The sequence below is a fragment of the Heptranchias perlo genome, chromosome 22 (genome assembly GCF_035084215.1).
Source record: "Heptranchias perlo isolate sHepPer1 chromosome 22, sHepPer1.hap1, whole genome shotgun sequence".
Taxonomy (NCBI): Eukaryota; Metazoa; Chordata; class Chondrichthyes; order Hexanchiformes; family Hexanchidae; genus Heptranchias; species Heptranchias perlo.
In genome coordinates this window covers 19265053-19282082 of record NC_090346.1, presented here as the reverse complement: position 1 = coordinate 19282082, position 17030 = coordinate 19265053, and the positions used below count along the sequence as shown (strand labels likewise).

Genomic DNA, 17030 nt, shown 5'->3' with positions numbered 1-17030 from the left:
CGGAGCAGCCTTGCCTCTGTGCTGCTCCATATTGCGTGTTTTCTGGTCTTTGCTGCAGCAAAAGCCTTTGGAGCAATTGTCCTTTAAATAGGGCCGCTCCAGCTGACAGCCTGTCATGCGGGTGCGCAGTCCACCCACCGCGCAGCTTTCAGGCGGCAACACAGAAGCTGCGTTAAGGGCCATCAATTAACTCGTGATAGTGTGGGAAATAGTAGGATTTTATTAGTCGGGTTACCCACATGCCCATTGACCCCCCCCCCCACCCCCTGCTGCCATCCCACCGCCATTTAAAAATCAAGCTCTATGCCTCTATTTATAAAGCCCAGGATCCTGTATGATTTCTTAACCGCTTTCTCAACCAGCCCTGCCACCTTCTGCGTTTTGTGCACATATACCCCCAGATCTCTCTGTTCCTGTACCCCTTTTAGAGTTGTGCACTTTAGTTTATATTGCCTCTCCTCGTTCCTTCTACCAAAATGTATCACTTTGCATTTTTCTTCATTAAATTTCATTTGTCACGTGTCCGCCCATGTCACCAGCCTGTCTATATCCTCTTGAAGTCTATCGCTATCCTCCTCACTGTTTACTACACTTCCAAGTTTTGTGTTATTTGCAAATTTTGAAATTGTGCCCTGTGCACCCAAGTCCAAGTCATTAATATATATAAAGAAAAGCAGAGGTCCCAGCACTGACCCCTGGGGAACACCACTGTACACCTCCCTCCAGTCCAAAAAACAACTGTTCACGACTACTCTCTGTTTCCTGTCCCTTGGCCAATTCTGTATCCATGTTGCTACTGCCCCCTTTATTCCATGGACCGCAATCTTAATGATAAGCCTACCATACGGCACTTTATCAAACGCCTTTTGAAAGTCCGTATACACCACATCAACTGCAATGCCCTCTCTGTTACCACAACAAAGTTAGTTAAACATGATTTACCTTTAACAAATCCGTGCTGGCTTTCCCTAATCAATCCACATTCGTCCAAGTGACTATTAATTCTTTCCCGTATTATCGTTTCTAAAAGTTTCCCCACCACTGAGGTTAAACTGACAGGTCTATAGTTGCTGGGTTTATCCTTACACCATTTTTGAACAAGAGTGTAACATTTGCAATTCTCTGGCACCACCCCCATATCTATGGATGTTTGGAAGATTATGGCCAGTAGCTCTGCAATTTCTACCCTTATTTCCCTCAGCAACCTAGGATGCATCCCATCCGGACCGGCTGACATATCTAATTTAAGTACGGCTAGCCTTTCAAGTACCTCTTCTTTATCAATTTTTAGCCCATCCAGTATCTCAACTATATCGTCCTTTACTGACACTCTGGCAGCATCTTCTTCCTTGGTAAAGACAGATGCAAAGTACTCATTTCGTACTCATTATTGTCTAGTTGTTCATGGTATATATGCCTCCTGAGCTCTATTGACCACCTTTTAAAATATTTCCCACTGCTGTTCTATTTCTTTGTTTTTCAATATTTTTCTTCAGTTTATCTTTCTTAGTTCCATTCTCAATCCCTCAAAATTAGCTTTTTTCTAAACTGTTACTTTGGTCTTTGTCTTACTTACGTCTTTCTCAATCATTATCTTAAATCTTATTATGTTGTAATCGCTATTGCTTAGATGTTCTTGTACACGTCTCTTAACTGCTCTGGTTCATTTCCCATTACTAGATTCCCAGTTTGTTGGGCTTGTTAATGTGCTGGGTAAGAAAGGAGTCCTGTACATACTGTAAAAACTCCATTCCCTTTACCCCTTTTGCTACCTCCTCTTGCCAATTTATTTGAGGGTAGTTCAGATCTCCCATGATTATTATTCTATGTCTTTTATTCATTTCATAGATTTTCTTACATATTTCTTCCTCCACTTCCCTTCCACTATTAGGTGGTCTGTAGAATATCCCTATTAATGTGATCGATCCCTTCTTATCCTTTATCTCAATCCATATGGATTCTGTTTCTATCTTAATATTAGTTATGTCCCTTTTTTATACTGCCATTATATGATCTCTAATTAGTACAGCTACCCCACTGCCCTTCTTCCTTCCCTATTCTTTCTAAATATATTATAACCTGCAATAAAGAAGAGGCCTATAATGCTGCCAAGGAAGTAAGCCTGAGGATTGGGAGAGCTTTAGAAACCAGCAAAGGACGACCAAAAAATTGATAAAAAGGGAGAAAATAGAATATGAAAGTAAACTAGTAAGAAATATAAAAATGGATTGTAAGAGCTTCTACAAGTATGTAAAAAGAGAGTAGCAAAAGTAAACATTGGTCCCGTAGAGGCTGATACAGGAGAAATTATAATGGGGAATCAGGAAATAGTAGAGGCGTTAAACAAATATTTTGTATCTGTCTTCACAGTAGAAGACACAAAAGGCATACCAGAAATAGTGGAGAACCAAGGGGCTAATGAGAGTGAGGAACTTAAGTAATTATTATCAGTAGAGAAAAAGTACTTGAGAAACTAATGGGACTAAAAGCCGATGGCTTACATCCGAGGGTTCTAAAAGACGTTGCTGCAGAGATAGTGGATGCATTGGTTATGATCTTCCAAAATTCCCTAGATTCTAGAATGGTTCCAGCAGATTGGAAGGTAGCAAATATAACCCTGCTATTCAAGAAAGGAGGGAGAGAGAAAACAGGGAACCACAGGCCAGTTAGCCTGACATCAGTTATCGGGAAAATGCCGGAATCCATTATTACGGAAGTGGTAACAGGGCACCTAGAACATCATAATATGATTAGGCAGAGTCAACATGGTTTTATGAAAAGGAAATTGTGTTTTACAAATTTATTTGAGTTTTTTAAGGATGTAACTAGCAGGGTCGATAAAGGGGAACCAGTGGATGTAGACTTCAACTCCACTTTCCCACCCGATCCCCATATCCCTTGATTCCCTTAGAGTCGAAAACACTATCTATTTCAGCCTTGAACATATTCCACAACTCAGCATCCACGGCCTCTGGGGTAGAAAATTCTGGGATTGGATTATGAGGAGTAATTATGTAAATTGGGCATGTTCTCATTTGAAAAGAGAAGGTTGAGAGGGGGATATAATTGCCGTTTTTAGGATTTTAAAGGGACTAGATAAAGTAAACCATGACAAACCGCTCCTCCAGAACAGTAGAACTAGAAGACACACCCTGTGCTTGAAGGAGAGTAAATTCAAAACTGATCTGTGGAAACATTGGCCCCGATTTTAACTGCTCCCCACCTGGTGGAAATTGGGCGGGGGGGGGCAGTCAAAATAGCGTGAGTCAGTTACCGCCACTGATCCCACTTCCTTCCTGGCATGTCCCCATATTAATCTGCTCTTTTGAGCGGGTGAGCAGGACGCCTGCAGGAAAAAAGCAAGTCCTGTTTTATATATGCAGATTGGGTCTGATGATTTCATCAAGACCTAATCTGCAACTTCAAGTCGAGGCCTGAGCGGGGCAGGGGTGGGGATCAGTATCGGCTCCCGCATCAGCCAAAACCTGCTGGGAGCCGGATCCTGGGCCAGAAGAGGCCCAAAAGGTAAGTTTTAAATTGATTTTTCAGGTTTCCTTGTGGGCCTGGAAGGGCTCCTCCGGGCCTCACAAGGAAACCTTGGGCCTCCTTACACGAGGCTACCGCCCTTCCCCCCAAACGCAGCCAGACCCCCCCCCCCCCACCCCCCACTAACTGCCGGGGACCAGCCTCATGGGTCCTCAGCTGCAGCCTCCTGCTGCTTGCTTGCGCTCCCACAAACTGGCCAGGCAGTCAATTTGGCTGGCTGTCGGGCAGGAGATTGCAGCATGTTATTTAAATGAGGCCATACCGTTTAATCAGCAGGAGGTATCTCCTCCCCCAACCCCAGTTTTGCCGGGCTTTACCTGCGCTCCCCGCAACCCTCCCTGCCTCCCTGTCAATATCGGGACCGTTATTCCAGTGAGAGATTGGTAAATCTGTGGAACAGGCTCCCAAGGAACTTTGCATCTGTCTTCACTTACTTTGCGTCAGTCTTCACTAAAGAAGAGGATGCTGCCAATGTTACAGTAAAGGAGGAGGTAGTAGAGAAATTGGATAGGATAAAAATAGACTTAAAAGGTTGGCAGCACTCAAAATAGAAGAGTCACCCTGTCTGGATGGGAGGCATCCTAGGTTGCTGACAGAAGTAAGGGTGGAAATTGCGGAGGCTCTGGCCACAATCTTCCAATCCTCCTTAGATATGGGAGTGGTGCTAGAGGACTAGAAGACTGCAAATGTTACACCCCTATTCAAAAAAGGGTAGAGGGATAAGCCTGGCAACAACAAGCCAGTCAGCCCAATGTCGTTGGTGGGGAAACTTTTAGAGACAATAATCTGGGACAAAATTAATTGGCACTTGGAAAAATATGGGTTAATAAATGAAAGCCAACACAGATTTGTTAAAGGCAAATCGTGTTTGACTAACTTGATTGAGTTCTTTGATGAAGTAACGGAGAGGGTTGATGAGGGTATTGTGGTTAACGTTGTGTATATGAACTTTCAAAAGTACTACATAATAAACTTGTTAGCAAAATTGAACCCTATGTGATTAAAGGGACAGTGGCTGCGTGGATACAAAATTGGCCATGGGACAGAAAGCAGAGAGTAGTGGCGAACGGTTCTTTTTTAGACTGGAAGGAAGTATGCAGTGGGTCCCCCAGGGGTCGGTCTTGGGACCACTGCTCTCTTTTATATATATATATATATTGATGACCTGGACTTGGGTATACAGGGCATAATTTTAAAATGTACAGGTGACATGAAACTCGGAAATGCTGAAAACAGTGAGGAGGGTAGTAACAGACTTCAGGAGGACATAGACAGACTGGTGAAATGGGCGGGCACATGGCAAATGAAATTTCATGAAGAGAAGTGTGAAGTGTTTCATTTTGATAGGAAGAATGAGGAGAGGCAATATAAACTGCCTTTAAATTTTAAAGGGGCTGCAGAAACAGAGAGACCTGGTGGTGTACATACACAAGTCTTTGAAGGTGGCAGGATAAATTGAGAAGGCTGTTAAAAATGCATATGGGATCCTTGGCTTTATAAGTGGAGGCATAGAGTACAAAAGTAAGGAAGTTATGCTAAATCTTTAAAAAACACTGGTTAGACCCCAGCTGGAGTATTGTGGCCAATTCTGGGCACCACACTTTAGGAAAGATGTCAAGGCCTTAGAGAGGGGTGCAGAGGAGATTTACTAGAATGGTATCAGCAATGAAAGTTTTCAGTTATGTGGAGAGAGTGGAGAAACTGAGGTTGTTCTCCTTAGAGTAGAGAAGGTTAAGGGGAGATTTGATAGAGGTGTTCAAAATCATGATGAGTTTTGATAGAGTTAATAAGGAGAAACTGTTTCCAGTGGCAGAAGCGTGGGTAAGCAAAGGATACAGATTTAAGATAACTGGCAAAAGAACCAGAGGCGACATGAGGAAACATTTTTTTAAGCAGCGAGTTGTTATGATGCACTGTTTGAAAGATTCAATAATAACTTTCAAGAGGGAATTGGATAAATACTTGAAGGAGAAAAAATTGCAGGGCTCGGGGAAAGAGCAGGGGAGTGGGCCTAATTGGATAGCTCTTTCAAAGAGCTGACACAGGCATGATGGGCCAAATGGCCACCATCTGTGCTGTATTATTCTCTAATTCTATGGCGATGTTGGGAACATATAGTGTTAATTCATTCAAAAGCAAATTTGATAGATTTCTTTCAGAAAATAATATTTTAGGATACAGTATATGAGTAATTTGAAACATGACATATGGTAAATGTCTCACGCTTGGGAGGAACAGGTGACTTTGGACCTATGGTTCCCATAGCTTTCTACCCCTGGGGGTTTTCCTCACCTCATGTCTGGGTCTGTTAGAGACAGAGATTCATTGCCATGATTAGTCAACAGCTCCATTATTGTTGTCTCTTGCAATTACCAAGATGGTAGATCTAGATGGACCTTGATCTTTTTTCATCTAGCAATTCCTATGTTCCTATATTCAGGACACATTATACACCCAAATTTTCTGTTTTACTAAGCTGCAGTCAGCTCAGGTTTACACAATTTATTCTTCCTTAAGTAAAGTAATTTTGTCAATTATTGAATGCTTTAAGAAAAAAGAGCTTGCATTTATATAGTGCCTTTCACAACCTCAGGACATCCTAAAACAATTTTCAGCCATTTTGAAGTGTAGTCGCTGTTGTAATGTAGGAAATGCGGCTGCCAATTTGCACTCAGTGAGGTCCCACAAGCAGCAATAAAATAAATAACCAGATAATCTGTTTTTTTGGTTATGTTGGTTGAAGGTTAAATGTTGGCCAGGACACCATGAGAACTCCCCTGCTCTTCTTCGAATAGTGCCATAATCTTTCATGTCCACCTGGGAGGGCAGATAGGGCCTTGGTTTAACGTCTCATCTGAAAAATGTTATTTAAGAAAAATAAACTAATTCGTTTTGCAATAGGCTGCTGATTTAGTGCATTTTTAAAATTCATTCTTGGGATGTGGGCGTCGCTGGCAAGGCCAGCATTTATTGCCCATCCCTAATTGCCCTTGAGAAGGTGGTGGTGAGCCGCCTTCTTCGACCACTGCAGTCCGTGTGGTGAAGGTACTTCCACAGTGCTGTTAGGTAGGGAGTTCCAGGATTTTGACCCAGCAACAATGAAGGAATGGCAATATATTTCCAAGTCAGGATGGTATGTGACTTGGAGGGGAATGGGCAGGTGGTGGTGTTCCCACACGCCAACTGCCCTTGTCCTTCTAGGTGGTAGAGGTCACGGATTTAAGAGGTGCTGTCGAAGAAGGCTTGTAGATGGTACACACTGCAGCCATGGAGCGCCGGTGTGGTGAAGGGAGTGAATGTTTAAGGTGATGGATGGGGTGCCAATCAAGCGGGCTGCTTTGTCCTGGGTGGTGTCGAGCTTCTTGAGTGTTGTTGGAGCTGCACTCATCCAGGCAAGTGGAGAGTATTCCATTGGCTAAGTAACAGGAAGCAGAGAGTAGTGGTGAACGGTTGTTTTTCGGACTGGAGGGAGGTGTACAGTGGCATCCCCCAGGGGTCGGTAGTAGGACCACTGCTTTTCTTGATATGTATTAATGACTTGGACTTGGGTGTACAGGGCACAATTTCAAAATTTGCAGATGACACAAAACTTGGAAGTGCAGTGAACAATGAGGAAGATAGTGAAAGACTTCAAGAGGATATAGACAGGCTGGTTAAATGGGCGGACACATGGCAGATGAAATCTAACGCAAAAAAATGCAAAGTGATACATTTCAGTAGGAAAAATGAGGAGAGGCAATGTAAACTAGAGGGCACATTTCTAAAAGGGGTAAAGGAACAGAGAGATCTGGGGGTATATGTGCAGAAATCATTGAGGGTGGCAGGGCAGGTTGAGAAAGCATACGGAATCTAGGCTTTATGAATAGAGGCATAGAGTACAAAAGCAAGGAAGTCATGTTGAACCTTTATAAAACGCTGGTTCGACCAGAACTGGAATATTGTGTCCAGTTCTGGGCACCGCACATTAGGAAAGATGTGAAGGCCTTTGACAGGGTGCAGAAAAGATTTACTAGAATCATTCCAGAGATGAGGGACTTTAGTTACATGGATAGACTGGAGAAGTTGGGGTTGTTCTCCTTGGAACAGAGAAGATTGAGAGGAGATTTGATAGAGGTATTTAAAATCATGAAGGGTCCAGACAGAATAGATAGAGAGAAACTGTTCCCATTGGCGGAAGGGTCAAGAACCAGAGGACATAGATTTAAGGTGATTGGCAAAAGAACCCATGAGGAGAAACCTTTTTACATAACGAGTGGTTAGGATCTGGAATGCACTGCCAGAGGGGTTGGTGGAGGCGAATTCAATCATGGCCTTCAAAAGGGAACTGGATAAGTACTTGGAAGGAAAAAATTTGCAGGGCTACAGGTTTAGGGCGGGGGAATGGGTCTAGCTGGATTGTTCTTGCATAGAACTGGCATGGAATCGATGGGCCGAATGGCCTCCTTCTATGCTGTAACCTTTCTATGATTCAATCACACTCCTGACTTGTGCTTTGTAGATGGTGGAAAGGCTTTGGGGAGTGAGGAGCTGGGTCACTCGCCGCAGAATACCCAGCCTCTGACCTGCTTTTGTAGCCACAATATTTATGTGGCTGGTCCATTTAAGTTTCTGGTCAATGGTGTTCCCCAGGATGTTGATGGTGGGGGAATTCGGCGATGGTAATGCCGTTGAATGTCAAGGGGAGGTGGTTAGACTCTCTCTTGTTGGAGATGGTCATTGCCTGGCACTTGTCAGCCGAAGCCTGGATGTTGTCCAGGTCTTGCTACATGCGGGCACAGACTGCTTCATTATTTGAGGGGTTGCGAATGGAACTGAACACTGTGCAATCATCAGCGAACATCCCCATTTCTGACCTTATGATGGAGGGAAGGTCATTGATGAAGCAGCTGAAGATGGTTGGCCCTGAGGAACACCTGCAGTGATTTAATGGGGCTGAGATGATTGGCCTCCAACAACCACTCCCATCTTCCTTTGTGCTAGGTATGACTCCAGCCACTGGAGAGTTTTCCCCCTGATTCCCATTGACTTCAATTTTACTAGGGCTCCTTGGTGCCACACTCGGTCAAATGCTGCCTTGATGTCAAGGACAGTCACTCTCACCTCATCTCTGTAATTCAGCTCTTTTGTCCATGTTTGGACCAAGGCTGTAATGAGGTCTGGAGCTGAGTGGTCCTGGTGGAACCCAAACTGAGCATCGGTAAGCAGGTTATTGATGAGTAAGTGCCACTTGATAGCACTGTCGACGACACCTTCCATCACTTTGCTGATGATTGAGAGTAGACTGATGGGGCGGTAATTGGCCGGATTGGATTTGTCCTGCTTTTTGTGGACAGGACATACCTGGGCAATTTCCCATCGGGTAGATGCCAGTGTTGCAACTGTACTGGAACAGCTTGGCTAGAGACGCAGCTAGTTCTGGAGCACAAGTCTTCAGCACTACAGCTGGGATGTTGTCGGGGCCCATAGCCTTTGATGTCTCCATTGCACTCAGCCGTTTCTTGGTATCACGTGGAGTGAATCGAATTGGCTGAAGACTGGCTTATGTGATGGTGGGGATCTTTGGGAGGAGACCGAGATGGATCATCGACTCGGCACTTCTGGCTGAAGATAGTTGCAAACGCTTCAGCCTTGTCTTTTGCACTCACGTGCTGGACGCTGCCATCATTGAGGATGGGGATGTTCACGGAGCCTCCTCCTCCCGTTAGTTGTTTAATTGTCCACCACCATTCACGACTGGATGTGGCAGGACTGCAGAGCTTTGATCTGATCCGTTGGTTGTGGGATCGCCTAGCTCTGTCTATAGCATGCTGCTTCCGCTGTTTAGCATGCATGTAGTCCTGAGTTGTAGCTTCACCAGGTTGGCACGTCATTTTTAGGTACACTTGGTGCTGCTCCTGGCATGCTCTTCTACACTCCTCATTGAACCAAGGTTGATCCCCTGGCTTGTTGGTAACGGTAGATTAAGGAATATGCCGGACCATGAGGTTACAGATTGTGGTGGAATACAATTCTGCTGCTGCTGATGGCCCACAGCACCTCATGGATGCCCAATTTTGAGCTGCTAGATCTGTTCTGAATCTATCCCATTTAGCACGGTGGTAGTGGCACACAACACGACATTTATACACAACATTTATACCCAACCATTGCCTACGTTCTCACCTGGAAGTTAAACCACAGATCTTGGCCAAGTTGTCAGGCAATACTGGTAAACCATGTCAGAAAGATGGAGAGAACTTAATCACCAGGTCACCTTCAAATGGCTAAACAAAGCACATTTGATGGCTCTTAATAAGGCAGGAAGAAGGAAAATGTGCAAAAAGCAATAAATGGGGTTAATTATTCACATGTCATATTGTAAATGAGCATGATAATAAGCAATAAATACCAAACATTTTAAAAATTGGCTACTTGATGGTGTAATTCTTCCCATTGGTTGTATGGTACAGTATTTCTTTGGGTTGACTTTCTCTTCACTCTGTTGATTATCTGCTGCAAAGAAGTGTGTTTTGCAAAATTTTACATAACTTTTTAATTTAAAAGAAAATCATTGAGAGGAAAAACTAGACACAGAGTGTATTATGAATTAAAAATGAGTATTGAAGTACAGAAGATTAAATTAGATCAGCATACTATTTGATATTTCAAAAAATAATGCAATTGACAATCGAAGTTGGATGTATAATAAGAAGCTGCCACCTGTCCAGCCAGGACAAATCTATTTTCTAATAGGTTTCGTTATCCTTCTTGAGTGCACTTTTTATTGTTAAGTATTATTTTTAAAGCATTGTATTGTATTGTTTCGTTAATCAAACCAGCCCTACACCTTGGAGTAAATTTTAATTGAGAGCCGGGGTAAGTTTTCCAGGAAACCCAGAAGGTAAGCGGGTGGGCGACCTTAATGAGGCCCATCAATTTCACTTCCAGGTTTTGCATCCGGCAGCCAGCCTGATTGACTGACGAGAAGATCGGGGTGGGGGGAGCCGGGAGATCGGAGGGGCGGAGGGGGGCTGAAGAGGAGATCGGTGGGGGGCGCAGATGAAGCGATTGGGAGGCTAATGAAGAGATCGGAGATCGAAGGAGGTCGGATGAAGAGCCGGAGGTAGGTGGGGTCCACCATCGGAGGGGGGGGGGGGCATCGGAGGGGGGGGGAGTGTCGGCTGATCGCAGGGGTCCTGTCGGCCAGGTGTGCTTGTTGGGCCTGGGTGAAGCATTTCTGCTCCTCCGGGCCCACAAGCGGTGCAATAATGGCACTCACCTCATGGATCCAGCCCTTCCCTCCTGCTTTCACCTGACGTGAATGGGAAGCGATGGGAATCCTGAACAGGTAAGGTTAAATTCATTTTATTATTCCAATACACAAGATATTAAGTACCACAAGTTTTTCAATGAGGTACATTGTCCTTTTAAGTATCCGCCTGCTGGATTTAAGTGGGGGCGGGACTTCCTGGTGTCTGCTCTCTACATGCAGACAAACCTGCCTGTGTTAAACCCAGAAGCAGACATGTTGGAGCTGGGTTGCCGTCCCACTTTGAAAACCGAGTATTTTTATTCCCCACCCATCCCCTATCCACCCATTCTTCAAATTTACCCCCTTGTCTCAGGGTTAGACAGAATAACAGATGTGACAATCTTGTAGCTGTCACTGTACTTCTGGGAAAACAGATGAACAGGAACATGAAATTGTTATACCTTCATCCTGTGGACATTCAAAATGGTAGCCTTGCCTGGGAGACCAACTGCCGACTTAACTATTTCCATTTTTATAATCATAGAATCATAGAATGGTTACAGCATAGAAGTAGGCCATTTGGCCCGTTGAGCCCGTGCCGGCTCTCTGCAAGAGCAACCCAGCTAGTCCCACTCTCCCGCCCTACCCCCATAGCCCTGCAATTTTTTTCCGTTCAAGTACTTATCCAATTCCCTTTTGAAAGCCACAACTGAATCTGCCTCCACCACCCCCTCTGGCAGTGCATTCCGGATCATAACCACTCGCTGTGTAAAAAAGTTTTTCCTCATGTTGCCATTAGTTCTTTTGCCAGGTACGGTAGCATAGTGGTTATGTTACTGGACTAGTAATCCAAAGGCTTGGACTAATAATCTGGAGTCATGAGTTCAAATCCTGCCACGGCAGCTGGGGAATTTAAATTCAATTAAATAAATTCAATTAATTAAATAAAATCTGCAATTAAAATACTAGTATCAGTAATGGTGGCCATGAAAGTACCGGATTGTCGTAAAAACCCATCTGGTTCACTAATGTCCTTTAGGGAAGGAAACCTGCCGTCCTGACCAGGTCTGGCCTATTTGTGACTCCAGACCCACAGCAATGTGGTTGATTCTTAATTGCCCTCTGAAATGGCCTAGCAAGCCACTCAGTTGTAAAATCTCGCTATGAAAAGTCATAATAAGAATAAAACCGGAAGGACCACTAGGCACCGGACACAACAAAGGCAAACCAAGCCCAGTCAACCCTGCAAAGTCCTCCTCACTAACATCTGGGGACTTGTGCCAAAATTGGGAGAGCTGTCCCACAGATTAGTCAAGCAACAACCTGACATAGCCATACTCACAGAATCATACCTTTCAGCCAATGTCCCAGACTCTTCCCTCACCATCCCTGGGTATGTAAAGGGAATTAGGGGTTATGGGGAGCGGGCAGGAAATTGGACATGAATTTAGATTTGAGGTTAGGATCAGATCAGCCATGATCTTATTGAATGGCGGAGCAGGCTCGAAGGGCCGATTGGCCTACTCCTGCTCTTATTTCTTATGTTCTTATGTCCTGTCCCACCGGCAGGACAGACCGACCAGAGGTGGCAGTACAGTGATATACAGTCAGGAGGGAGTGGCCCTGGGAGTCCTCAACATTGACTCTGGACCTCATGAAATCTCATGGCATCAGGTCAAACATGGGCAAGGAAACCTCCTGCTTATTACCACCTACCGCCCTCCCTCAGCTGATGAATCAGTCCTCCTCCATGTTGAGCACCACTTGGAGGAAGCACTGAGTGTAGCAAGGGCACAGAATGTACACTGGGTGGGGGACTTCAACGTCCATCAACAAGAGTGGCTTGGTAGCACCACTACTGACCGAGCTGGCCGAGTCCTGAAGGACATAGCTGCCAGACTGGGCCTGCGGCAGGTGGTGAGCGAACTAACACGAGGGAAAAACTTACTTGACCTCGTCTTCACCAATCTACCTGTCGCAAACGCATCTGTCCATGACAGTATTGGTAGGAATGACCACCGCACAATCCTCATGGAGATGAAGTCCCATCTCCGCACTGAGGACACCATCCAACGTGTTGTGTGGCACTATCACCATACTAAATGGGATAGATTCAGAACAGATCTAGCAGCTCAAAATTGGGCATCCATGAGGTGCTGTGGGCCATCATCAGCAGCAGAATTGTATTCCAGCACAATCTGTAACCTCATGGCCCGGCATATTCCTCACTCTACCATTACCAACAAGCCAGGGGATCAACCCTGGTGAAGCTATAACTCAGGACTACATGCATGCTAAACAGCAGAAGCAACATGCTATAGACAGAACTAAGCGATTCCACATCCAACGGATCAGATCAAAGCTCTGCAGTCCTGCCACATCCAGTCGTGAATGGTGGTGGACAATTAAACAACTAACGGGAGGGGGAGGCTCTTTAAACATCCCCATCATCAATGATGGCGGAGTCCAGCACGTGAGTGCAAAAGACAAGGCTGAAGCGTTTGCAACCATCTTAGTCTGGATAGCTCCTTTTCGGCCGGCACGGACACGATGGGCCGAATGGCCTCCTTCTGTGCTGTATGATTCTATGATCTCTGGCAAAGATCAGCAGAAACCCTGGAGAAATGACATTACACTGTTTCTCCAGAGATTTCACTGATCTTCCACCAAAGTTACAGCAGCAGATTGGGAGAACACGGGTAAATTACTGGTGATAAAGTAGAAGAAAATATTACTTAGGATGAATTTAATTATTCTGTTGATAAATATTCCTGCCCAAGCACCATTCAAAAGAGACAAGATACATCTAACTATCAGACAGCATGACTTCTGTGAGGACGTTATGCCTATATTTAAATTAATTTGAATCCTCAGCAAGTGATTTATTGAAATGCATGATCACCCATTTAGTTTGGTATATATTCATGTTGTTGTGTATTTTACCACTCTCACACCTATTTTGTTAAACAGTATGCAAAGTAATAAGCCCCGACAACCAGAAGTATGGTTGGATTAATCTTATTAGTACAGATTAAAGAGGACTAAAACTTTGCCTTCTGTTTTTTAGTTACTCCTTGGGCGACATTGTTGGCCAATTGAATATCCGTGTGCAAGTTATTTATCCTTCCATTAACACTTTATATACTTTAAGCATTAATGCATGCTTTTGTTTACAGATGTAGTTCTTGGAGTATATTGACAAATTTAACTTAAATTAAATCAGATTATTCAGCTACAGCTTATTCCTATTTAACAATGCAAAATGCATCTGGAGTACATTTTTGTCAGCCTGTTATCAAAGCACAAACGAATTTGTATTACATTGTTCCTATGTTTTCATTGATAAGTTAATATATGTATAAAGCTCTGGTTAGATCGCATCTGAAGCGCTGCATCCAGCTCTAGGCACAGCACCTCAGGAAGTGTATATTGGCCTTGGAGGGGGTGCACCACAGATTCACCCATTTTAAAAGCCACCATGCCTGGTCTAAATGGGGTGACAGCTGGCTTGAATTTCAACCTATAAAATTCTTCAAATTACCCTGGGCAATTAGACTCTTCAGGGGTGAAATTCAAATTCAGCGCGGTGTGAAACAGGTAGTAGCAGATCGAATGCCCGTTATACCTACTGCCCGATTTTCCTTTCCATTACAATTACTGAAGTATGCAAACGTCCATTTTGCACCCCACTGGAAATTGAATTTCGCCCCCTTCATATCTAAGTTTCTATTATTTCAAGCCTGAAATCTTTGAGAATTATGTCCTAAGCACTACAATCAAAAAATGAACTACATATCCTGTAACTGGCAACCACAGATGTTATCTTCATGCCTCAACATTGACTGTTGTTCCAGCTTTAAGATTATTGTTTTTAGTAATGAGGGACAGGTTTTTTGCCTTTGGCATGCATTTTGATCTCTTCAATTTATATAAAGAAAAATTTAAAGGAGTCAACTCCAATTTTTTTTTAAGGGTATAAGTTTTAACTCCTTTCATGCCAAGGATGGATAATACTATACCTCTCAATATGAACAAGAGTCGTAAGTGTACAATCGCACAAGGAAAGAAAATTCCCAAACTAACATGTTGGCATTTCAAGGTTGCTTTAACAGGTGGGAATTCCAACATTCTTCAGAAATTTATTATCGGTGATAAACTGGCTGCTGAGTTGATCTTTTCAAAAGTACTTCAAAACTCTGTTGCTGAAATTTCTTTTCCAATGGTGTGTTTGCCAGGGTTTCCTTGTTCAGACCTGGGTAATTAAGATACAAATTAGCTATTACATAACTAGAAGTTCCTAAGACAAGAAGACAAGTGGGTGCTCACATCACATTGGTTGCATACTTTAGCTATAGTAATGACCAACATTGTAATCCACTTACAAACGTTTGTTGCACATGCCAGTTCTGTGTAGGTTGTGCATGGAAAAGTTCCATTGAGTTGGTTTCTCTTTAGTCTGCATTATCTACTTTCAACAGGTTCACAGAATTTCATATGAATTTCTTTCTTGATCTATTTTTTAAAGTAGCTGTATTCCATTAAAAAAAATGTAACGTATACTTTCATCCCTCCAGGATACGTCTTTAAATATATGCATATGCAGTAATATTTTTACTTCACTTTTAAACAACGTTTTAGATCATCAGTGCCTCAACCCTATCTCCAAGTTAGGTAGAGCGACACATTGTTATCGTGGATGATACATTGCCTGGGGACAGTTTCATCGGTCTATCTACAATGGTTCAATAGGGATAATAGTGCACTTTTTTAAATCATTAAATTTTAAAATATATACAATTTTTTAACTTGAAATATTCTGATATAATAACATGCTATATCAATGCAAGTTTTTTTTAAAAAGTTGATGTATTTGGAGTTTTGTGAGTAAGCAGCACCACAGGAGTAGTCAACTCACACTTCAACTGTGAATTTGAGGCTTTGCAGTGGTGAACGCTATATGTAGAATAAGTTCAGGATGTTATTCAAAAAATTATGATGATTTACCAAGTTAAAAAGTAAAACCTGTTACACCCAGGCATGTTACATTTTAGGCAAACAGATTAAGCACTTAAGTACATGCAAATGATGGTAATTCAGGTTAGGGATGGAGAGAATTCAAACCTGTGCATAAAATGATAATGCACCTCCCAAATTGATTTAATCATCTGAGACATTGTTTTAATAGTCCACAATTTCCCCTGTTTAACGTGTTTCATTGATAGACTTTCCCTGAGGGGTATGGTGGACCCACAAGAGTTCAAGCCAAGTTCTTCAGAGGTAGCCCACATCTCCCAAGAGCTTAACTTGCAATCTGTTTTCACTCTTGAATAGTTGTGTAACCCTTGATTCCATCAAGATGTGTGCCTTGTGGACACTGCCAGGAAAGTACAAATATGCTCACAGTTTTATGTCAGCGATAGCACATCATCTGTACATTAAGATGCCAGTAATCCTTACTATTCACAAAAAGCGATAGCATTGTTGTAAGCTGCATGGATAGCCAAATGAATATGATCAATGCTGCCTTATTTCAGGGAATGAAAAAAATGTTTCCTTTTCCAATTGATGATACATAGCACTGCTAACTTTTATGTATTAAGAGGCATGCTGAAACAGAATCTGTTACTTCTGATGTTGTAGTGAACTACATACTCTGATTCCGTTGATGTCATTAAGTGGTGCCTGGAATGTCTCAGTTTCATAGAAGATCAGTGGTAACTTTTAACTTCCACAGACACCACTATCTATGTACTGCTCCTTAGGTGCAGATTTGCTTTCAGGAATTGACACAGGTGATATCCTTGCTGAGGCACAAGCTTCCTCACACACTGGCCCTCACTGAGACCAAGATAGTCTCAGTGACTTTGGTGCTACTGAATGCTCTGCACCTTCTTGGACATGATCTACTTTTCATGGCCCTCACCTTCCAACCAATCCATCAAATAGCTTGATGCTGCAACCATGATGCTGGAAGTCTTGCATTGCTAATGTTTGAAAGCTAAATGCCCACTCAAATTCTCTCTGCTCTCAGGTGCTTTAACTTATGATCCAAATGGGAATAAATACCAGGCAATCTTCAGGAAATTTGCACATTTTCTTATAATTGCAACTTAATTAGCAATATGGAAAACCGCCAGCCGAAAAAGAGCTATCCAGCCTAATCCCACTTTCCAGCTCTTGGTCTGTAGCCTTGTAGGTTATAGCACTTCAAGTGCACATCCAAGTACTCTTTAAATGCAATGAGGGTTTCTGC

At 43.2% G+C, this 17030-nt stretch overlaps 1 protein-coding gene across 1 annotated transcript in view; it reads right to left on the bottom strand.

The window, feature by feature from the left end:
• Positions 1–13611: 13611 nt before the first annotated feature.
• Positions 13612–17030, bottom strand: part of zgc:153896 (uncharacterized protein LOC569930 homolog) — a 54976-nt gene continuing 51557 nt past the window's right edge. The window contains exon 6 of the mRNA XM_068003762.1: positions 13612–15029. Coding sequence (XP_067859863.1) covers positions 14966–15029 — 64 coding nt within the window. The 3' untranslated portion in view covers positions 13612–14965. The remainder of the gene's footprint in view (positions 15030–17030) is intronic.